At 36.9% G+C, this 24,498-nt stretch overlaps 1 protein-coding gene across 11 annotated transcripts in view; it reads left to right on the forward strand.

Annotated features, from left to right (window-relative positions):
* APC (APC regulator of WNT signaling pathway) overlaps positions 1-24,498 on the forward strand; it is a 144,335-nt gene that overhangs the window by 31,950 nt on the left and 87,887 nt on the right. For 4 of the 11 annotated variants that reach the window (XM_082621898.1, XM_082621901.1, XM_082621904.1 and 1 more), the window contains exon 2: positions 23,244-23,396. In XM_082621898.1, the coding sequence (XP_082478024.1) occupies positions 23,262-23,396 (135 nt within the window). In that variant the 5' untranslated portion in view covers positions 23,244-23,261. Of the gene's footprint in view, positions 1-8,349; positions 8,493-23,243; positions 23,397-24,498 lie in introns of those variants that run through there. The other 7 variants (XM_082621894.1, XM_082621900.1, XM_082621903.1 and 4 more) reach the window with 4 other exon arrangements.

Here is a 24,498-nt window from a genome sequence, read left to right on the forward strand (position 1 = left end):
CTACTGTATTTAAATCTAATTAGAAGATCTAACATGAAGTGCTCATGAGACCTGGAGGGTGAGGCAGTTTGACCAACACTGGCTTAGGGGGCAGATTGCCACTTCACTATGTGGGGACCTGAATGAATTTTGAAATTTCTTTGAGCCTATGTGTGTGAACAGTGATCTTTTTTTAATCTCTATAGAAATTCAAGTTAGTTGAATTTGCTGATTATATATATTTGCTGATCATAATGTCTGCTACTGGTTTAGAAGATTTATCATGAAACTAACGAAGTTTAATGCACCTAATTTCATGGACCCTTCCTAGGTTCTTTTGCAGCAGCAATAGCAATTTTGAATTAATTTGTATTTTCCTTAAGGAAGGCTCCCCCATAATTTATATATGATCCTGAAGCCCACAAAATCTGGATCTGCCTTTGGCTACAGATTAGATGAGAAAGAAATGTTAATTTCTCTCTTCTTCTCATGTGGTGATTTCACATTGTGTCCAAAAGGCACTTAACTTTTGGAAAAAAATACAGAAATTATGTGTGTTAGGTTGTGGAAATTTTATAAAATTTAGAAAAATTGCAGTTTTTATAATTTCAGCACCCAGGGAGGACACTTGATATTTTGTTGATCTCTTTCAGTCTTCTCTGTGCACCTGTATAATTCATTTTAAAAAAGACAAGGCTAGTTGGTACCATATTACGCATATACAGTATTCTGCATTTTCACTTGATATTATATGAATTATTTAATGCAGTTATATATAATTATCTTCTTGGACAATTTTATTTTTTTCTGTGAATTTGGCTTTTTATTTAGATTCCTCATATAAATGATTCCATGCAGTATTTGTCTTTTCTGCCTGGCTTATTTCACTTAGCATAATGCCTTCATGGTCCATCCATGTTGTCCCAAATGGCAGGGTTTCCTTCTTTCTCATGGCTGAATAATACTTCATTTTGTGTGTGTGTGTGTGTATTTGTGTGTGTGTGTGTTTGTGTGTGTGTGTGTGAGATTTTTATCCACTCATCCATTGATGGACACTTGTTTTCATATCTTGGTTGTTAAGAATATGCTGCAATAAACATTGGAGTGCAGATCTCTCTTGCTTTGGATATATACCCAGAAGTGACGTTGCTGGATCATACGGGAGTTAAACTTTAATTTCTTGAGGAACCTCCATGCTGTTTCCATAGTGGCTGCACCAATTTACATCCCCACTAAGAATGCACTGGAGTTCCCTTTTCACCACATCCTCCCCAATATTTGTTATTTCTTGTCTTTTGATGACAGCCATTCGAACATATGCAAAGTGATATCATTTTGGTTTTGATTTGCATTTCCATGATGATGGGTGATGTTGAACATCTTTTTATGTACTTGTTGGCCATTTGGATGTCTTGTTTGGGAAGATGTTTGTTCAGTTCCTCTGCCCATTTTTTAATCCAGTTGTTTGGTTTTTTGCCTATTTAGTTGTATGAGGTTGTTTTATATATATATATATATATATATGTATATGTATATATATATATTTTTTTTGGATATTAACCCCTTATTAGATATGTGATTTGGAAGTGTCTTCTCCATTTTGATAGGTTGCCTCTTCATTTTGCTGATGGTTTCTTTCACTGTGTAGAAGCTTTTTAGTTTGATATTGTCCCACTTGTTCATTTTTGCTTTTATTGCCTTTGTTTTTTGGTGTCAAATCCAAAAAAATTATTGCCAAGACTGATGTCAAGGAGCTTATTCTATATGTTTTCTTCTAGGAGTTTTACAGTTTCAGGTATTAAATGTTAAGTCTTTAATCCATTTTTAGTTGATTTTTGTGTATGGTGTAAAATAGGGGTCCAGTTCATTCTTTTGCATGTGGCTGTCCAGTTTTCCCAACATCATTTATTGAAGAGACTGTCTTTTCACCACTGTATATACGTGGCTCCTTTGTCATAAATTAATTGACCATATTTGCTTGGGTTGATTTCTGGGCTTGCTATTCTGTTCCTTGATCTACATGTCTGTTTTTATGTTCGTACCATGCTGTTTTTTTTTTTAATTGAAGTATAGTTGATATACAATTATCATACTGTTTTGATTACTGTAGTTTTGTAATATAGTTTGAAACCATGAAGTGTGATGCCTCCAGCTTTGTTCTTTTTTTTTTTCTTTTTTTTCCTCCAAGATTGCTTTGGCTATTTGGGGTCTTTTGTGGTTCCGTAGACATTTTAGGATTGTTTGTTCTGTTTCTGTGAAAAATACTATTGGAGGTTTGAAAGGGATTGCACTGAATCTGTAGATCACTTTGGGTAGTATGGACATTTTAACAATATTAATTTTTCTAATCAGTGAGCATGGAATATCTTTCCATTTATTTATGTCTTCTTCAATTTCTTTCATCACTGTCGTATAGTTTTCACTGTACAGATCTTTCATTTCCTTGGGTAAATTTATTCTTATGTATTTTATGCTTTTTTATGTAATCGTATATCTGGCATAATATTAATCATCTTTAAGAGTGCCAGAAGTATAATTAACCAAGCTGTTGTTATCAATCATTGAGGTTGTTTCTAAAATCTCACTTGTGGAAACAATACTGAGTATCTTGGAATATAAATCTTTGTGCATGTACCTGATTGTACATAAGATAATTTCTTTTAACTGGACTTATTTCGGTATAAGCATTTTAAACATTTTAAGGATTTTCAAAAGCTACTGCCTATTTTTTTTAAATGTATCCTCACTGACCCGCAATATTATTTTAAAATATCATTGCCTACTTAATAGGTGAAAATGATACTCTTTTGTTTTTATTTCTTTGATTTCTTAATGTAGTAGAACATATTCTGTGTATTTATTAGTCCCTATTATTTTTCTTATGTTAATTGTTAATACATGACTAGGAAGCTTTTTGACAGGAAAAAGGAAGGTTTTTTTCCTCTGTAAGCAAATGCCTCAATCTGTATAGCACACTGAATTAAAAGGCATTTCAAAATGGTCTCCCTATCATAGTGCAGTAGGAGCTTTGATAGCAGAAGCTAGAGTGGTGTGTGGTGCTTTGCAATCCTGGCAGCACCCACCAATGCCTGGACCTCATCCTCAGAGATTCTGACTTAATGGTGTTTTTAAAACTTCTCAAGCTCCTAAAGTGCTTCTACTGTGCAGCCACCTAACCTCAGAAACTTAGCCCCAAGGCTGCGTCACATTTTTTTCACTTACAGGGCCTAGGGTTTCTATTTAAAGCATTCCATTTCCGCTGTAGAAAGTTATACTTTGTACTAATATTCATTATTCAGCATTTGCTCTACTATTATTCCTTGAGAGCATCTGCATTGGGTGCCCTTTGGAGATTAATTTTAACTCATTCCTTCTACTAATACTTAATGAACACCTGTTATATACAAAATATTATGGTATACACCATGAGACGTTCAAGATAAAATCAGGTGTGGCTCTTCTCTAGGATTCTTATAGTCAGGAATGGGAAAGGAGATGTACACACAGAGCTACAATGTGTTTGTGCCATAAAAGGAGGGAACAATGGAGGGAAGAGCAGGGTGAGGAGTCTAGGAGTCTAGGTGGGATGGTAGATTACTTCATGGAAGTGTATGTTTAAGCTGAATCTTGATTTGGACCAATAGAGCAATTAATAAGCCTTTACTTGTAAAACATATTTCATAGTTTATAAAGTTTGTTCACAGTTACACATTTAATCCTTATAACAGCTCTATAAAATAAGCCAAGCAGTTATTCTCATTTTACAGATGAAAGAGTAGCCAAGTCTTAAGATAGTTAAGTAACATCCAGAGTCACAGAGCTACAAAATGAAAGACTTAGAACTTTAAACCTGATTCTTCAGTCTCCATATGCTGGAGCCTTCTACTGTACCACATTATAGTAAAGGCAGAAAGTTCTTTGTCTAAGGTGAGTTTTAGAAATGGCTAAGTGGGGACTTCCCTGGTGGCACAGTGGTTAAGAATCCATCTGCCACTGCAGGGGACAGGGGTTCGAGCTCTGGTCCTGGAAAATCCCATGTGCCGCGTAGCAACTAAACCTGTGCGCCACAGCTACTGAGCCTGCGCTCTAGAGCCCGCGAGCCACAACTACTGAAGAGCGCACACCTAGAGCCCATGCTCCGCAACAAGAGAAGCTGCCACAGTGAGAAGCCTGCGCATCACAACGAAGAGTAGCCCCTGCTCCGCCGCAACTAGAGAAAGCATGAGCACAGCACAAAGACCCAACGCAGCCAAAAAATAAACAAATAAATAAATTTATTTTTTAAAAAAAGAAATGGCTAAGTGTTTAGTTTGATTGGACTGGTATTAGGATGCAAGTGCTGGAATAGTTGAAGATAAAGCTTTAGTGTGGTAGGCAGAATAATGGCTCCCTAAAGATGTCCAGTTCCTAATCCCTAGAACCTGTGAATATGTTAGATTATGTTACAAAGGGGAATTAAGGTTGCAGGTGGAATAAAGTTGCTAATGAGGTACCCTGGATTCTTGGATTATTGAGGTGGGCCAATGTAAGAACGGTTTTTAAGTCCTTAAAAGAGGAAAGAGAAGAACAAGATTCAGAGAAAGAGATAATGACAATAGAAGCAAAGTGACAGTGCTGCAAATTGAGAAGGACTCAGGCCACCGCTGCTAGCTTTGAAGATGGAGGAAAGAGGCCTTGAACCAAGAGTATAGTTGGTCTCTAGAACCTGGAAAGGGCAAGAAAACAGATTCTCACTTAGAGCCTCCTGAAAGAAGTAGAGCCCTGCAGACACCTTGATTTTAGCTCAGTGAGACCCATTTTGGACTTCTGAACTACAAAACTGTAAGATAATAAATTTTTTTGTTTTAAGTCACTAAATTTGTGTTAATTTGTTATGGCGGCCATGGAAAACTTAATACATGTAGGAAGCCTTTTAGCGTAGGCACTCTACGATTAAACTCCAAACTATCTCACTTCCACCGTCAGTAACAGAAAGCCATGAAATGTTCTTGAGCAGTGGTGTAAAAATCTATTTTGATATTTGCTGATTAGAGAGGAGAAAGATTGGAGGGAAAAACACTAAGATTCTATTATTGGTGCTAGAAACATTTCTTTTGAGAAACTTTTGCTTTTTGAGGTAACACAGAACACATCTGTATGTCTGGCTTGTAGAAGACCATGTACATGTCTCTCACTTAGTTTATACATCACTAAAAATCCAATTTCCATCGCAACATTTCAGCGCCTTCCCATGTCCCATGAGAAGTATAGAAACAATAGGAGAATTGGTCTTTGGTCTCTGACCCACTTTATTCTGTTCTTGGGATTTTTTGTCATACCCTGACCCAGTATGAATCTGAAGACTGGAAGATTTTTAAATGAATTTGAGCTTTATTTGGTTGCTTAGCACCTGGAGAACTTACACTAGCATGTGCTTTTACAATACATAATTATTATTTTTAAAGAAAAAAACTTTTGTTGATCTCTTTGTAGGCATAAATCTATTCTATTCTGCTATCAATGTATCTGAGGTCTCCAGTAAAGAAAGACTTAAGTATTAAAGTACAAGTTGAGATAACTGAATTCAGAGCACTGATTTTAACTCATTTTATTCTAGTTGATATTGTTGCCAATATTCTTGTCAGTTTTTAAAGTCACAAGTCTTAAATTAAGCCTAACATGTTCATGTTAAAATAGAATGCAGGATTTAAGACATTAAGAATCCTATTATTTCTATTGAGTCATCAATTTTTTTTTAAGTTACAGAAGTTTCAGAGGTTGTTTATTTTTTTAAGGTGAACTGTGTGTTCATATTTATAACATTTACTTACAAATATTTATTTAAAACAATAAAGCTAATCATAATGAGCACAGATATTTGAAATCGGGGCATGTTTGTCAGTACAGTCTTATAATAGCCTTAATGTACAATTTATTTCTGTAGTAAATTTTGATCAGAAAATACCTTTAATGCATACATATGTATGTAGCCTGAATGATAACATTTTTATATAAATAGGGATGGCAGGAGCTTTATTCTGAGATACATATAAACCTAGTAGCACAAATTAATGCTTCAGTGACCTCCATTGTTTTCAGATTTGGTCTAAAACATTTTGATTGTATATGTTTTTAATTATAGTTTTAAAAATAACTAAGTATATTTTTAATACAAAATTCAAGTCAAACTTTTGTGGAATCTGAGAAAACTGGTTTGAAAATTTTACTGAAAAAATTCAGTTGGCCACATTGTAAAATGTAAAGTTTTTAGATTGGCTTGCTTTTTGATTGATTTGAGTTTTATTGATCGGTGAACATATAATGGTCATAGCTTTCTTTAAAATTTTGTCATTTGAAACACTAACTGTTACAACACATGTAATAAAAATTTAGACAAATATTTTGGCTACAAACTGGTATACTAAATAATAGCTTGAGTCATTGTCTGAGTCAAGAGTAATAGCGTTGTTTCTTAGGGTACTAAGAAGTTACTTTTAGGAGCTTCTAAAATGTATTCTTCCTTTTCAGAAGTTTTAGGGCTTATGAGAAATTTATCTATTCAGAATTTGTCACAAATAGTTGATGACTATATAAGTAAGTCCTGTTCAATGAATCATGCACTTTCAGTAAGAGAATCTTGAAAGCCTTTTGTAAAACTAAGTCATCTTGACAAAAGAAATATTTAAGATAGAACCAAATTGATTTATGTTTCCTTTATTTCAAATATCAAGGGAAAGTGTTTCTAAATATATTTAAACTTTTATGTAATATATAATTTTTCTACTTACTAGTAAATTACTAGTAATATGTGATTGATGTTTGTTCATTTGTTCATTCAACAAATATTTAGGGGGTATTTGCTATATATTAGGCATTATAATACAGAGATAAAGAAAAAAGTACCCAAGAGCAGAAAGGAAAAGCAGAAATCCCTCCATAATCCCACCTTCCATGGATAACCACTGTGAACATCCATTGTGTGTACATCTAGGAGCATTTTGCTATTTGTCTATTACTTTTCTAATTTATACCATTTTTAATAAAATGAAATTGCTCCAAGTGTGTTGTTTAATAGCTTGCTTGCTGCTTTTCATGCTATTAATTTGAAAAATTAAAAGATTATAGTAAATACATTTCATTAAAAAACCTAAAGTTAAGTATCCTTTTAAATTTGAAATAGATCATGAAAACTGATTCCACCCTCCATCCCCATTTAAAACAGAATTTAAATCCACTTTAAGTTCTTGGCAATTTCGATTTTGTCCTTCTAACTCATAAAAATTAGTAATTCAGGGACTTCCCTGGTGGTACAGTGGTTAAGAATCCACCTGCCAATGCAGGGGACACGGGTTCGAGCCCTGGCCTGGGAAGATCCCACATGCCGTGGAGCAACTAAGCCCATGCGCCACAACTACTGAGCCTGCGCTCTAGAGCCCGCGAGCCACAGCTACTGAGCCCACATGCCACAACTACTGAAGCCCACGTGCCTCGAGCCCATGCTCCGCAACAAGAGAAGCCACGGCGATGAGAAGCCCACGCACCGCAATAAAGAGTAGCCCCCGCTCACCACAACTAGAGAGAGCCCGCGTGCAGCAACGAAGACCCAATGTAGCCAAAAATAAAATAAAATTTTTAAAGAAATTAGTAATTCAAGCTTCACTTGGTTAAATTTAAGTGAAATGCAGAATTTGCATTAAAATATTTAAGTCTCAGATTAGTAGTGACTGACAGCATTTACTGTGTCAGGGTCTGCTCTAAATACTGCTTCCTATATATTAACTTCTCTATTCAACATTTCTACTCCCGTTTTGCAGGGGAAATGAAAGTGACTAAGGTCACACAGCTAGTAAGTGACAGGAGCAAAGATTAAGTCCAGACTGTGTGGCTCCATGATTCTGATCTCAACTACTCTACTGTACTGCCACCGTAGCATTTCTGGAGACTGTATTTTTAATTCAAACACAGTTCCAGTGATTTACCTAACAAATCAGTGATACGTAATGTAAAATTATTCGTTTTAATCCATTTAGTAAAATTCTTTTTCTGTGTGTTGCAAGCATGTAAATCTTAGCAAATAGCGAATGAGATGTAATTTATTACCCACCCACCGCCAATATCTTGTGCTAATCTTCCTGCCCCGTAGGCCTCCCCCACCCCCACCCCACCCGCATTATGCTTGTCCGCTTCCATCAGCTCCAGTGGGTTGCCCGGAGGTGGAATCAGTGAGCACTAAGTGCGGGCTAGGGCTGGAGCCGTGGGGTGGGGCGGGGCGGGGCCGTATGTCCTGCTGCGGAGTGCGGAGAGGAGTGCGGAGAGCGGAGAGCGGAGTGCGGAGTGCGGAGTGCGGGTCGGGAAGCGGAGCGTGAAGCAGCTGTGTAATCCGCTGGATGCGGACCAGGGCGCTCCCCTTTCCCGTCGGGGACCCTCCGATTGGCTGGGCGTGGGCACACGTGACCGACATGTGGCTGTATTGGCGCAGCCTGCCTGGGTGTCACTGGAGACGGAATGGAGGTGCTGCTGAGCTCGGAAATGGGGTAGGTGCTGGAGCTACGATGGCCCGGCTAGCTGCCGGGGGAGAAGGAGGCGATTTTCCCTTGCACTGTCTAAAGCCGATGGTCTTTCCTTGGCACGGGGTCTGATGCCACATGCTAAGCGAGGAGGCAGGGGCGTCTCCCCCCCCACCCCCCCATTGCAGCACAGGAGATGGATTTCCTGTGCTTCTGATCCAGGGTTTTTGACAGAAGAGGAAGAAGGGGGGGAGGGGTAGGAGTGTTAAGGGGAGTCTGGTGAGAAAGAGCTGTTTTTGAAGCTAGAAGGAGGTTTTGTTTTTATAATGCATGTTGACAGAGTCGAGTGGAATAACAGTATCTAAGGAAACGGGTAGAGGACAACAAAGAATGGAGCATATTCATGGCGAGGAGCAAAAGCTTTAGCCCACTGAAAGGCTTCTCTTCCTCCCTGGCCACAAGGACACATGCAGTGGTAGCCAGGGGAGGGGTTACGAAGCTGCTGCTTGATGGCTGTTACGAACCTAGTGGAAAGGGCTCCTTGGGAGAGGAGGAAGAGGTGGAGGCAGGTACTGCAGAGCTTCAGTGGTGGTTTTGGTTGATCCGTGAAATTTGGGTTACCAAAAGTGCCTGCTTTTGCAGTTCTAAGTGAACTGCCAGTGAATAGGGTGGCAAAAAGATACCAGTGTCTTTGTTAGTTTTAAGATGCAATGTAATGCCTTTTTGCAGATGACTGCAGCAGTGCTTTTCTCCCTCCCAGGCTGGAAAGATAACTGCAGAGGAATAAGAACCCTTGCAGCAATGCTGGTGGTAGAAGTCTATTTACAAAAAGCCATAGTTTATCATTACAACCTGGATAGAAAGAATAACTTAGTTTTTTAAAGTAGGAAGAATATCAGGCTATGAATGTTTTGACAGTGGAATTTATCAGACACTTTGATTCTGTATCACAAAAGAGATGCTCAAATTCTTTGCTTTAAATAAATCCTATAGGAAATCTTAATAAATTATGTATGAAGCAGTGGATCTTTTCCTTTGTTAGTATAGCTTGATGCTATTAATTAGGTTACTCAGGAGTAAATCACTTTATAATGTAAATCACTTTGTGAAAAGTTACAGTGATGAATTTTTCATAGGCTTAATATTTAAGGTCTGTGTTTATTAAGTAATTTTATATTACTCTGGTCAGTTTTAGATATCATTGAATAAAGTCTATAGGCAAATATTTGAAATTAAAGCAGTATGATTTTTCTTTTAGATGTATTTCTGTTTAGTGAATATTCATAAGATATACTCTTAATATAGAGTGTTTCCGTTGCACTGTATTTTTGTTTCATTAAATGTCTAAAAACAAGTTTTCAGATTGAGTACAGTTTTAAATGCCTTATCTTTATGCCTATTGATGGTAGCCGGCTTGTCACACCTCCCTACTCTCTGAACAGGATGGCAGTGGCTTTGTAAAGCCCTCCAGGATCAATGTCTCTTAAGTAGTGTTTATGTAATAGAAAGTCTTGAAAGAACCTATAATTTTTGTTTCAGTAATTTTTTTCAAGATAATAAGGAATTGGACTTGAATAAAATTAGACTATGTAAAGTTTTCACTGATAAATAAGCGATTTTATTCTTTATTTTTAAAACTATTTTTGCTTTAAGAATTATTTAGTCATGGGTATCAGGGTTAATAGTTCTTAGGATCTCTTTTTAAAATCTGATGAAAACTGTACCTAGAATTAAAGGTGTTGCATTAAATTTTCAAGTGAAATTTATTTATTTATTTGTTTGTTTTTTGCAGTCTATCCAAATTTTCCAGAAGATCCTTCAAGATACTTTTTTCAATAATTTAAAATTTTTTTTCAAGTGAAATTTAATAGCTAATACCATTCATTTCTTTGAACTCCAATTGGTATAGTTTTTGAGAGTTTATGATTCTTATTTTTACATAAATTATCTTATTTTATGATTTAAACAGCTCAATGTAGCATTATTTTCATTTTAAATGTTAGATTATTCCTAATTGCATATGTTGTGACTTTATCCAAGGTCGCGTATTGTATAAGGATGTAAAGAACATGTCTTCTATTTTGTTCTAACTCTATGAAACTATCATCTTATTAATCAACTTAAACTTCAACTAAACAGAACAGTATTAGATGGAGATATTTTTTGGAATTAAATAAGAAATAAAGAACTAAAGTAAGAAAAGTTGATTTCTTTCCCCTTGCATTATGAAATACCTAATATAAGACTGTACTTTTGGCTTTAGTGGTCTTTGAAATTATTCATTGTTGATTGATATTGCCAGAATTGAGCTATTAAGGAGTTCAAAAGTTAAATATTCATAAGTAGGTCTATGAACTGAATCAAAGCTATTAATTGCAGTCTTTTCATGCATTGCTCTTTGGATTTTTATTTTACCATTTTTCTCTCTTTTTTTTTTTTTTTTTACTAATTTCACATAATTTAACAGTCCTTTTATATTAAATGTTCTCTTTAATTTTGACCTCCCTCCTCTTTTTTCTTTCTTTTTTTTTTTTTTTTGGTACTACACTCTGGAATTTTACATAGCACATAAGATAGGATAGGGCAATATAATATAGAAAAGATGACTTGAGGAAATACATTCACTACACATTTGAGTACCTACTAAATGCCAGACCTATAAAGGTTCAAGAGAGTCAAGTAAGACATGGAAACTAACCTCTAAGAAACTTACAATAGAACTATGTGAAATATTATTGCTGTTGCATTGAAAACACTGATTGCTTTGGCTACTCCTAGGATCTTTAAAGATTTATATCATCTAAAATGTCTTGTAACTGAAAGAATATGGTGGTTTGCTCTTTGAAACACCATGCCTTGTAAAATCTGCTTGGAATAGCAGATAATTCTGAAAAGCAAATTAGTTTTGAAGTATTAAGTGCCTTGAATGTAAAATGAGGTTAGATGAAGTGATTTCTAGATCTTCTAGTTCCAATAGTCAATAATCTGTGGTTCTTGATTTCTGTAAGTTCACCTCTTAGAAGGAAAGCTACCTAGACGGTTTCTTGTTTTGGTATAGGTGACATCTCACATGTTATGTAATAGATATGTTCTTGAAAATTGTTTTTGTAAATCAAATCATGACATCATCAGTCCATAAAAGGCAAGCCTTCTCCCCTTTATTCCCAGGCCCTATTCCCACTCCCCTTATAGGCACTCATTCACATATGTTCTTAAATATGCATTAATTCTTGTGAAATATTTAGCATTTTGTCTTTTTTATAGTTAATGAGGATTTTTTAAATTGTGGTAAAATATACATACATAAAATTTACCAGCTTAACCATTTTTAAGTGTATATATAGTTCTGTGGCATTAAGTACATTTATATTGTTGTGAATGTATCACAGTCCATCTCCAGATCTTTTTCACATTCCCCAACTGAAACTCTACCTGGTAAACACTAACTCTCCATTTTCTCCTTCCCCCCAATTCCTGGCAACCACCATTCTGTTTTCTTTCTCTATGAATTTGACTTCCCTAAGAACCTCATATAAAATATGTCTTCAGGTTTCATCCATGTTGTTGCATGTGTCAGAATTTCCATCTTTTTTGAGGCGGAATAGTATTCCAGTGTATGTATACCACATTTTGTTTATCCATTCATTTTTCAATGGACACTTGGGTTGCTTCCACCTTTTGGCTTTTGTGAATAATGCTGCTCTGAACATGGATGCACAAATATCTGTTTGAGTTCCTACTTTCACTTCTTTGGGGGTATGTACCCAAATTTATGTTTTTAATTTACGTAACTTCTGAACATTTTTAACTCGATACTGTTTTTAAGACCTGTTTTACTTTACGTCCATCTAGTTTGTCGTTCTCACTCTGCTATCTAATGTTCTGTAGTGTATGTCAGATGTGAAGGTCCTAGGTTTTTTCCAAATCTCTTTTACCACAAACTTTGCTATGGTGTACATCCTTGTATATGACTTCTTATAGACTATTTTAGTTACATATCAGTGTACAATAAATTACCCCAAATCTTAGTGGCTTAAACAACAAATATTTATTATTTTAGAGTTTCTTTGGGGCAGAAATTCAAGAATATCTTGGGCTTCCCTGGTGGCGCAGTGGTTGAGAGTCCGCCTGCCGATGCAGGGGACGCGGGTTCATGCCCCGGTCTGGGAAGATCCCACATGCCGCGGAGCAGCTGGGCCCGTGAGACATGGCCGCTGAGCCTGCGTGTCCAGAGCCTGTGCTCCGCAACAGGAGAGGCCACGATAGTGAGAGGCCCGCGCACCGCGATAAGGAGTGGCCCCCACTTGCCGCAACTAGAGAAGGCCCTCGCACAGAAACGAGGAGCCAACACAGCCATAAATAAATAAATAAATAAATATTTTTTTTAAAAAAGAATATCTTAATTGGGTATATGGTTCAGAATCTCTCATGAAGTTACAGTTAAGATGTCAGCCAGGGCTACAGTCATCTGAAGGCTTGACTAGACTGGAGGATTCACTTCCTAGATGGCTCACTCACAGTCTGTTTCTCCTGACCGTTGGCAGAAGGCCTCGCTTCTTTTCCATGGGTCTTTACAAAGGGCTGCCTGAGAGTCTTCATGACATTGCAGCTGGCTTCCTCAGTGATCCCAGAGAGAAAGAGCAAGAAGGAAGCCTTTTATGACATAGCCCATTACTTCTACCTATTCTTTTTATTAGAAGTGAGTCACTAAGTCCAGCCCACACAAGAGGAGATGAATTAAGCTCCACTTTTGAAGGTATATGGTCAAAGAAATTGTGGATCTATTTTTTTTTTTCGCGGTACGCGGGCCTTTCACTGTTGTGGCCTCTCCCGTTGCAGAGCACAGGCTCCGGACGCGCAGGCCCAGTGGCCATGGCTCACGGGCGCAGCTGCTCCGCGGCATGTAGAATCTTCCCGGACTGGGGCACGAACCCATGTCCCCTGCATCAGCAGGCGGACTCTCAACCACCGCGCCACCAGGGAAGCCCTGTGGATCTATTTTAAGATCACTACACAGAGAGATTTCACTGAAATTTATTCTTTGGAGAGGGATCACTGGATCATAGGGCATTTTTCGTATTGCTGTTGTAACAAATTATCACAAACTTAGTGTTTAAAACAACCCAACTTTATTATCTTGCAACCCTGGAGATCAGAATTCGGAAATGGTTTCCATTGGACCAAAATCATAAAGGCAGCAGTGCTGTACTTCCTTCAGAGGCTATCTGGAGAATCTGTTTCCTTGCTTTTTTCCAGCTTCTAGAGTCTAACTGCATTCCTTGGCTCATGGCCTCTTCCTCCATCTTTGTGCAAGCAGCACAATATCTCTCTCTGACTCCGACCCCCTTTCTGTCTTCACATATCCTTCTCTGACTCTGACTTTTCTGTCTCCTTCTTATAAAACCCGGTGATTACAGTAAGTCCACCCATATATAATCCAGGAAAATTTGCCCATATTAAGATCCCTTACTTGTTCACATCTGCAAAGTCCCTTTAGCCTTGTAAGGTAACATATTCACTGGTCTCCAGGATTAGGATGTGGACATCTTTGTGGGGCCACTGTTCTGTCTACTATAGGCATACACATACAGGTCTTCATTTGTTTTCAGACATACACATAGAGTTCCTTGTTTTAAGCTGAAGTGTTTTTTTTTAAGTTGTATTTTTGTGAATGAATGTTACTTTTTTGGGTAAATTCAGATTATCATTTACCAGATTTGTTTATAGTATGGTATACAGTGGTGACTAAGATAGTAAGCAGATATCCAATGAAGAATATTGAAATATATATTCCACTAGCTATTTTTAGATTCTTGGTTTTATTATCATTAATTAAATGATAAATTATCCGTCAGTATATTAGCTACTTCTGACATTGTTTATAATAGAAACTGAGAAACGTTAAAGCAACGTGACTTTGTACCTTTTAGTCTTGTTATCGTACCATTTCAGTGGGTACTCTATCCAAATCTCATCTTCCTCACACTGTGAAGATAGCTAGCCACAATGTAGCTCCAGTCCATATTTGTGCCCTTAACTCCAATTTTCTCAGCAAGGTGTGACTCCCATAGACTCCATATCAATCTTTTGAACCCAAACTTGCCTCTGAATTGTAGGTAATTTGTATCTTAGCATTGGTCCCCTGTGAGTCAGCATCTTGAGACAAGGCCTTGTGTGAAATACTTGCTTTGGGAAGTGATCCAGGAACAGGAGTAGTGGCTTAGAAAGTGTTAAATAGCGAAGAGGGACAGCCAGTATAAGTATGTGTTCTCAAGTTGGTCACCACTTTGGATAATTTGGAAAGTGCTGAAAGCTGAGACTTTTAAAGAAGGCATATAAAATTGTCCATCTAAGGAAAAAAATTATATTTACTAGCTCCCATTCCCCTTTAGTCAAGGATTGTCCCATCAAGTGTTCACTCTTTTATAGGCTGTATATGCATGAATGATGGGGACCCACACTGGGGTGTCACTGAGACTAGAACAGAAAGCAAAAGGATACCTGACAGCCGTTGTGCTGTCAGTTTATATCTTGCAGTGAGCTGATTGATGCGGCAATGACTAGAGTTAAAGTGAGCCAAGAGAATGTAAGATGAGACACGAACGTCTGATTTATTTGTATATGGATCCTATTTCCCCTTCCTACTGGAATACTACCCATTTGCTAGTTAATAAGATACTTGAGAATAAGGAACATATCAATTTATATTTTCCCCTGTGTTGTAGAGCTGCTGTGACAGAGTACCACACACTTGTGGCTTAAAATCATAGAAATGCATTCTGTCACAGTTCTGGAGGCTGGAAGTACAAAATCAGAGCGTCAGCAAAGTTGATTCCTTTTGGAGACTCTGAGAGAGCATCTGTTCCATGCCTTTCTCCCTGGCTTGTGGTGGTTGCTGGCAGTCTTCGGCATTCCTTGGTTGGCAGCTGCCTCACTCCAGTCTCTGCCTCCATTGTCACTTGGCATTTGTCCTGTGTCTCTGTGTTCATTTCCTCCCGTGGCCTTGTTTTAAGTGTACCAGTCATTGGATTTAGGGCCCACCCTAATCCAGTAAGACTTTATCTTAACTTGATTACAGCTGCAAAGACCCTGTTTCCAAATGAGGTCACTTTTCACAGGTACCAGAGATTAGCTACCTGTGACTCAATGTATCATTTTGGGAAACACAATTCAACCCACAAAAATCTCCTTATAATATTTGCACGGTGTCTTGTGAATAATAAGTTCTCAAATGTTTGTCGATTTGAATCGCATAGAGAGAAATACATCATCTTACTCTTTTAATGGGAAAATCATCCTGGACATTCTCTGAATTTGTGCCCTCTTTTTTCTCTTCTTTGCTCTCCATGGCTGTTTATTCTTGCATGTATTTATCTTTTTGTGGCTGTCACTGAGTAAAGCATTTTGGGAATTACAAACGCTAAGTATTAGATACAAACCTTGTCTTAAAGGTAGAAAACAAAACTTGCCAAAGTAAAGTGGAATAATTAGAGAACAGTTAAGCCAAGTTCTATAGTATTTACTGTACAATCAGCAGGAAGACTCATTACTGGCTGTAGGAGACAGGAAGGTTTTTATGTAAGGCAACAGAATTGGGCCTTAAAGGATAGCAAAGCAGAGGGGGAAAGGATGGGGCATTCAAAAAAGGAGATGAATTATGAGCAGAAGTACAAAATAGTTTGTATGGAATGGTGAAGAGGGAATTACTTAAGGAGAAGGGTTATACTGGAACTTAATAGAAAATAAGTTTGGAACATAGACTGGTATCGGGTACACCAGGTCATGAAAGCCATGTAGAGGTAGTATTACATGGTCTCAGGAGCATGAGCATTGGGAACAAATATGAGTTTGAATCCTGGCTTAGCCACATTGTCTGTGTTTTTACAAAAATTATTTGCCATTTTGAAGTCCCAGCTTCCTTAACTCTAAAATGGGAAGTGATACCTACCTCACAGTTGTGAAGATTAAATTACATATATATTAATATATGGTACTTATTGTATTACATGACATATTGTAAATATGCAATAAATGGTAGGCTTTCTAAATTTCACCTGTCAAGTACAAAAATTAACAGATATGCAGAGGATTTAAATAATATGCTACAGTCAGTAAATAGGTATATAACTTGGAGAACTTTGTACACTTTTTCTTTTTTTTTAATTTCAGTGAGATATTTATGAAAATTAGTCATGTTCCTGACTACAAGGCAAACCTTAAAAAATTCAAAATGGTAGCATTTGTAGGCAACAATCTCCAATCAATCTAATAAACAGTAAATCAATGGCAATAAAAAGATGACTCACAAGTCATCTTACACACCTAATAATTGAGAAGAATCTTTTAAGTATCCCTGAGTCAAAGAAGAAATCAATATTAAAATTATGAATTTTCAAGAAATAGAGACGGAAGCATTTTATACTAAAACCTATGAAACATGGCTAAAGCTGTATTGAGAAGAAAATTAGTACCTTAGGGACTTCCCTGCTGGTGCAGTGGTTAAGAATCCGCCTGCCAATGCACAGCACGCGGGTTCAAGCCCTGGTCCGGGAAGATCCCACAAGCCGCAGAGCAACTAAGCCCATGTGCCACAACTACTGAAGCCCACGCGCCTAGAGCCCGTGCCCTGCAACAAGAGAAGCCACCATAATGAGAAGCCCGCGGACTGCAACCAAGAGTGGCCCCCGCTGGCCGCAACTAGAGAAAGCCTGCGGGCAGCAACAAAGACCCAACGCAGCCAAAAATAAATAAATTTATAAAAAACAAAGAAAAGGTTGGAATGCTTTGTTCCTCAAATGTTTGGTAGAACGTGTCTGTAAAACCATTTGAATCTGGTATTTTTTGTGTTAGGAGAAGGAAAAGGGAAATATTTAACTACTGCTCCAGTTTTTCAGTTGTTGCAGAACTTTTAAGATTTTCTTTTTCTTCTTGAGTCAGTTCCCCCCACCTTTGAATTTTGTTCATTTTAAATATTTGGGCTCTTCTCTCTCTCTAATCATAATCAGTCTTTTCGAAAAAACAACTTTTTGCTCTGATCTTCAAACTTTACACAAAGATATACAATGAAAAGGAAAGCTGCTTCTCAGCAGACCTGAGACCATTTTTTCCAGAGGCAATGACTGTACTTTTGTATATCCTTTCAAATACATTTTTATCTTTATACAATCCTTTTATTTTTTACTAGAACAAGATGGACAGTATGAGACATAGTGATCTGTACTCTTTTTTTGTTTTCTCCCCCTTTTTTCGGTTTGTTTTTACATCAACCTCATTCTTTTTAATGCCAATGTAATATTCCACTGCATGGATGTATCCTATTTATTTAAAAGTAGTTAAGCTTTTATACCAAGTAAAAACTTTCGCATTTGTTTAAAGGAACCTAAGAACCTGATCTGTCACTCCTAGTCTAGTAATAGACATCATCACTTCAGAGCTCCGACAGGCCCTCCATGTGCCTTACCCATTAACTAATCAGTTAAAATTAAAATGTTCACTTACTCCATAATAGCCTCCTTGGAAGCAGGTATATTCCATTTAAGTATCTTTAGTTAAAAACAGAACTGTTTCCATGATTTAAATGCCACGTAATGTTCTTAAACATTTAAATCCCTGTTTCTTTTGTAATTTACCCTGGTATGTAATATAAGGAAGGGTACAGTTTTGTCTGTTTCCTCATGGCTGTCCAGTTTCCATTGCCGTTTATTTAAAGTTCATCTTTTCACGTGTGTTTGAGGTGCTACCTTTATTATGAGTAAATTTACATATATTTACTTCTGGAATTTAAAAAAATGTGTTCCCTTGGTTGATCTAGTCATCTGCCAATATCATAGCTCTTTTTTTTTTCTTTTAAATTTTATTTATTTTTTGGCTAAATTGGGTCTTCGTTGCTGTGCACAGGCTTTCTCTAGTTGTGGCGAGTGAGGGCTACTCTTCATTGCAGTGTGTAGGTTTCTCATTGTGGTGGCTTCTCTTGCTGTGGAGCACGGGCTCTAGGCGTGCAGGCTTCGGTAACTGCAGCACGTGGACTCAGTAGTTGTGGCACACGGGCTTCAGTAGTTGTGGCGTGCGAGCTCAGTAGTTGTGGCTCTTGGGCTCTAGAGCGCAGGCTTAGTAGTTGTGGCACACGGACTTAGTTGCTCCGTGGCATGTGGGATCTTCCCGGACCAGGGCTTGAACCCATGTCCCCTGCATTGGCAGGCAGATTCTTAACCACTGCACCACCAGGGAAGTCCTATTATGGCTTTTTAAAGCCTTTTTATTTTTAAATAACTTTGGCCTTACAAAAGAGTTGGAAAAATAATAGAGTTCCCATGTACCCTTCACTTAGCTTCTCCTAATGTTAACATCTTACGTATCCATAGTATAATGATCAGAACTAAGAAATTAACTTACTGTACAGTACAGTTAACTTCATACTATTTTACTTATAATGGCTTTGTACAGTAATTTAATATGTGGTAGGTGTACTCCTGCTCTTCTCTTTTCATGTTTTCCCTTTTTTGCTTGTTTGTTTTTTTCAGTTTTCTAGCTGCAGAAAACAAAATAAAAACCAGTCTTATATAATATTTATATTGGGATCATGTAAAATTTATAAATTAACTTAGGGAGAAATGACATCTTTATGATACTGAATCTTTATGTACACAAACAAGGTATGTCTTTCCATTTGTTGAAATGTACCTTTGTGTCTTTCAGAAGCGTTTTATAGTTTTCTCATAATATGTTTTGGACTCTTTGTTCAGTTTATGCCTGTGTTTTTTTTGTTCTTGTTTTTTTTGTTTGTTTTTTTTTTGCCTGTGTTTTTTTGATTGTAAATAAGATCTTTTCTTCCATTTCATTTTCTATCTGGTTTCTCTTTGCACATATAAAGGAAAGGTTTCTGTATATTTTGTACTACACTAAATTACTAGACTATCTTGTTGTGGTAATATTTAGTTGATTCTTTTGGATATTCTAGGTATATAATTATATCATCTGCCAATAGTATTCCTTTCTAATTTCATTCTTTTTTTTGTGTGTGTGGTACGCGGGCCTCTCACTGTTGTGGCCTCTCCTGTTGCGGAGCACAGGCTCCGGACACACAGGCCCAGCGGCCATGGCTCACGGGCCCAGCCACTCCACGGCATGTGGGATCCTCCTGGACCGGGGCACGAACCCACGTCCCCTGCATCGGCAGGCGGACTCTCAACCACTGCGCCACCAGGGAAGCCCTAATTTCATTCTTTAATTGTGTTGACTGGTACAATGAGTAAGAGTGGTAAAAATGGGCTTTCCCTTAGTTTAGCAATATAGTATACCCAGTGTTTCCATATTCTGTGGTACTGGCTTTGGGCTGCTATATATTGTGTTAATAAAAAAAGTGTCCTATTATATTGAGTATTTTCAACAAAACTGGACATTGAATTTGTAAAGCATCTTTTCATCACCTTTGGCATGATAATATTTTTCTTCTGTGTAGACCTATTAATATGTTGAATAATGTCGATTTTATAATAGTGATTTTTGTTGTAAATTTTATTTTTTTTGTTGTTTTTTTTTTTTTTTTTTTTTTTTTTTTCTTTTTGCTGTATGCGGGCCTCTCACTGTTGTGGCCTCTCCCGTTGCGGAGCACAGGCTCCGGACGCACAGGCTCAGCGGCCATGGCTCACGGGCCCAGCCGCTCCGCGGCATATGGGATCCTCCCAGACCGGGGCACGAACCCGTATCCCCTGCATCGGCAGGCGGACTCTCAACCACTGCGCCACCAGGGAGGCCCTGTTGTAAATTTTAGATTTTCCATCTCTTGTTGTTGTTAGTTTTGATAAATTACATTTTCTAGTAAATTTTCTATTTCATTTAGTTTTCAAATTTATTTACATAGAATTGAGCAAAGTAGTCTTTTATGACTCTTTTGGTTTCTTCTCTTTCTATTGGTATTTTCCTCTTTTTTCATTACCATCTAATAGTACTGGCAAATACATCTTTTTTTAATTCATTAAAACAAAACAGTAAAAGCAGTTTAACTAATTTTTTAAAAAGTGATCCCAAACTTCTTAAATTATAATAAAGAATCCTTCAGATTTAATTCTAATTGAATCCTTCAGATTTAATTCTAATTGCCTGCCTAAACTTTTCTGCCTCCTTGCATTAATTTCTTAGGATACTTGTAAATTTGTTTTCCGGTCAACACTTGGATAAAAATCTAAATAACAGTCCTTTTGCTTTCTTCTCCCCTACCCTACTCTTAAGGGGTGAGGATCTGTTTACTGGGTATCCTTACTGAAAAACAAATTTAGATCTTTGTATATTCTCAGTAGCGTGAAAGATTCAGAGTTTTTCCCCATTTCATGTGATAAATTTTGATATTTTTAATGATGCTGAATGACTTTCAGTTAAGATATATTTGGTATGAAATTCATGTGATTGTTTAAAAGACATTCTAAAATAAATTTATGATTTCTTAAATTTTTCAGTAAGCAGTTTTGACTTAGGGATGGCTGCAACATCCTGCAAGGATATAAGGCAAAGTATTACTCCATGAAACGTCTTATTTTTCCTGTAAAATTGTATGAAAGCACCCTGCTTTCTAAAGCAGAAATGACTTAAATGATTTGATTCTGGAGGGGGGAAAAAGGTGATTGAATTTTTTTTTTTAATATTTATTTATTTATTTGGCTGTGCTGGGCCTCGGCTGCAGCATGTGGGATCTATTTCCCTGACCAGGGATCGAACCCGGACCCCCTGCATTGGGAGCGTGGAGTCTTAACCACTGGACCACCAGGGAAGTCCCATGATTAAATGTTTTAATTGTCCATCTGAAGGGCTGAATTCTTTTCCTTCCAGTGAAGAGCACTTTTAGTAGTCTTGTGTTCATTTTGCCCATCTGGTTCTTTTTGTGATTGTATGAGGTTATAATAACCTCTGTGTCTTAGCATACTTCTGTGTACTTTGCTCTTTCTCTGTGTTATTACCTTTTCTCTTATTTTATTATTTTAGTGGAAAATTACCTGTTAGGATTTTATTTGAAATGAAGAATTTTAGGGCTTACATTATTAAATACTGTCAGATCCCCATTTCTGTCACATGGTTTTTAATGTGCTACCTCTTTCCAGACCTGCTTATTAGAGGTATGGTGTAAAACAGTTAAGTGACCCCACCTATGAATTTCTCCCTTGTTTTTGAGACATCTCTGTCCTTTTCAAGAGGGTGAATTATTCTTCACCTCTTGTCCATTGGTTGGGGGACTGGGGCTTACAACAATAGATCAACAGTAGGTCTTACTAAGGAAGTTACGTTTCAAGTGTATTTTCGTAATATAACTTACACAGCACTTTTATTTTTCGACCCTCCTTTTGTTTCTTAATTCTAACAATATCCCTGTAAATTATATTAGAACAGGTAGTAAATGTCCATTGTACAAATGGTAAAATGAGTTTCAATGAAGGGGCAAAGGTAAAAACAGGACCAAGACTGAAATTAAGACCCAGATCTCCAAATACAAATCATTCCTTTCAGTAGTAAAGACTTTTGTGAGTGATCCCCACCTCCCAGGATTCTGTTTCCTCCTCAGGAGATGGTGGGTTACACCAGGTTTATCATTGACTCTAGCCATTCACGAACAGATGAGACCTAAGTCCCTTGATTTCCCTTGTTAGGGACCTTCCAGTTGCTGAACCCCCAATATTGTCATGACTAGCCAGTGTTATAATTTGTCTGCCTTATTTTGTGTAGTGGATTTTTATTATAGAAACATTTTTTTTGATGTCCAGATCTTTTAAGTATTGCTTGAGTACAAACTTCGTTATACTTTTTAGCTTTTAAATATAGGTAGAATTTTATTTATTCATAAGTGAGTTTGGGATTAAACTAAAAAGAGAATCTGGGTCTTTGAAACTTGGTTAGTCTGAACGTAACTCCTAGCATTCTCTAATTCTTCAGGCCAAGGACCTCTTATTACCAGGCTATCTTCTATATCTTTCTTTTCTCCCCTCTTCTTTCATAGTCATGTAATTAATAGCCAGGCTCTTCACTTCTCTTTGACAGTCTCTACTCCTAAAGTCATCAGTTTTCTTTAAGTGTCTTTCAGCCTCAGTCTGAACACAGTGGGTCCCAAGATGCATATGCCATAGCATGGCCTGTTATATTCATCCTTTTGGATGAATGTATTAGAATTTATACTAGTAATTATTATCATCTTTCTATCCAAAAGATTTGAAGTCTCAATCTAAACTTATCCCTTGTGTCCATTTTGTTAATGACTGCTTTTTTAATGAGGCCTTCTTGGAACTTCATACTTCCCTATGGATAATGTTTAAGACTAACCTTTTATCAACTGAAAAGTGGTAGAATGCAATATCTAATCTCATTAATCCATTCTGGCTTTAAAATCATGTGACTATTGGACAAAATCCAGAAATAAATTAATATTACCAATATAAATAATTTCTTATCAATGATTATATTTCCTAAGTCTTGCCATTTAAAATATCTTTAAAACCTTCTAAAAAATTCTAACCTGATAGAAATCTCATCCACCTGTGAAAAGACAAATGTTTTCAAACACTACTGAAGTTCTCTTCTATTTTAGTCCTATCTGTCTTTAATTAAAGACCCCAGTATTTCATCCTCTTAGAAAGATGCTGCTACTTGCACAATATTGTTTTGAGATGGAAACTACTACATAAACACAATTCTTCTTATTAACTGTCTCCAGGGTTTTGTATCTTTATCCCTTTCTTTGTAAACGAGCAGCCACTATATTTTTAGTAGTGAATTTCAAAATCCTTTTTAACCTTATAGGTCCAAGGGTAGCCAAGGATGGCTGCAGCTTCATATGATCAGTTGTTAAAGCAAGTTGAGGCACTGAAGATGGAGAACTCAAATCTTCGACAAGAGCTAGAAGATAATTCCAATCATCTTACAAAACTGGAAACTGAGGCATCTAATATGAAGGTATCAAGACTGTGACTTTTAATTGTAGTTTATCCATTTTTATTCAGTACTCCTTTCTGTAAACTTGGGATTAGACACTTCACTTACTTAAAAGTGTTTTGTAAGTTAAGCAGTAATATGTAAACTCTTTCTTGCAAAAGTTAACATTTATATTTTTAAACAAAATGTTTTGAATTCATCCAGCAAATCACATAAAGAAAATGATTGTAAAACCCCAGTGACTCATTAGTTAGTTCTTAGTTATTTTTAAGCTTAAAAATAAAAGGCCAACTTAACTGTCACTATAGTGAGGCTGGGTGTTCTGTGTAATTCATAGAAACTAGCCTCACAACCTTAGAATATATCTCAAGTATTAAATATTGCCATCATCCCCAACTCTCTCAGATCTTGTCTTCACTTAAGTGCTGCAATGATAGATGATCAAGAAAATCAGGGTGCCCTAGTGGGAAGAGTCCTGAACTGAAAGTCAGTACCTGGTCCTGTTCCTGGTTTTGCCATAAGCTAAACTACATGCTCTAGTGTACCCTTCTAGAATTAAGTTGCCTTATTTGGAAAATACAGTCATTGCACTAGCATAGATGATTTCCATGACACCTTCACGCCCTGAAATTGGTTTCCCAAACATTGAAAAGCTGTGATAACCTCCACGAAAAGTTATAAAATATTAAGTCTGCACTGGGGAAAATATGTTCTAATTTCAAAATAATTAAGGTTAAAACTTTGTTTTAATTTCCAGCTACTTAGGTAGATTCTCCTTTCACTGAATTTAATAACTTTATGGAATTGGAGATTCAACAAAACTGTTACCTCCTTCTCTTTTAAAAAATTCTTCCTGCTACGTGTTGTTTCTGTGCCTTGGCTATTTTAACATCTGGGTTTCTGACCCTTTCTTCCTGTCTGTTCACTACTCTTATTCCTTATTCATTTCCTAGTCTCGTCTAGTTCTTTTTCCATGCATTCTGAGGTCTCCCTTATTCTTCAAGCTTCTGTATATCACTGAACTATTTTTGCTCCTCTTTTACTTTTGTATTCATTATCATAACAGTTCAGCCTTTTACTCATATGAGCTTTTCTTTCTTTCTCTTTCTTTCTTTCTTTTTCT

The sequence above is a fragment of the Mesoplodon mirus genome (genome assembly GCF_964341445.2).
Source record: "Mesoplodon mirus genome assembly, chromosome: 5".
In the NCBI taxonomy this organism is placed as follows: Eukaryota; Metazoa; Chordata; class Mammalia; order Artiodactyla; family Ziphiidae; genus Mesoplodon; species Mesoplodon mirus.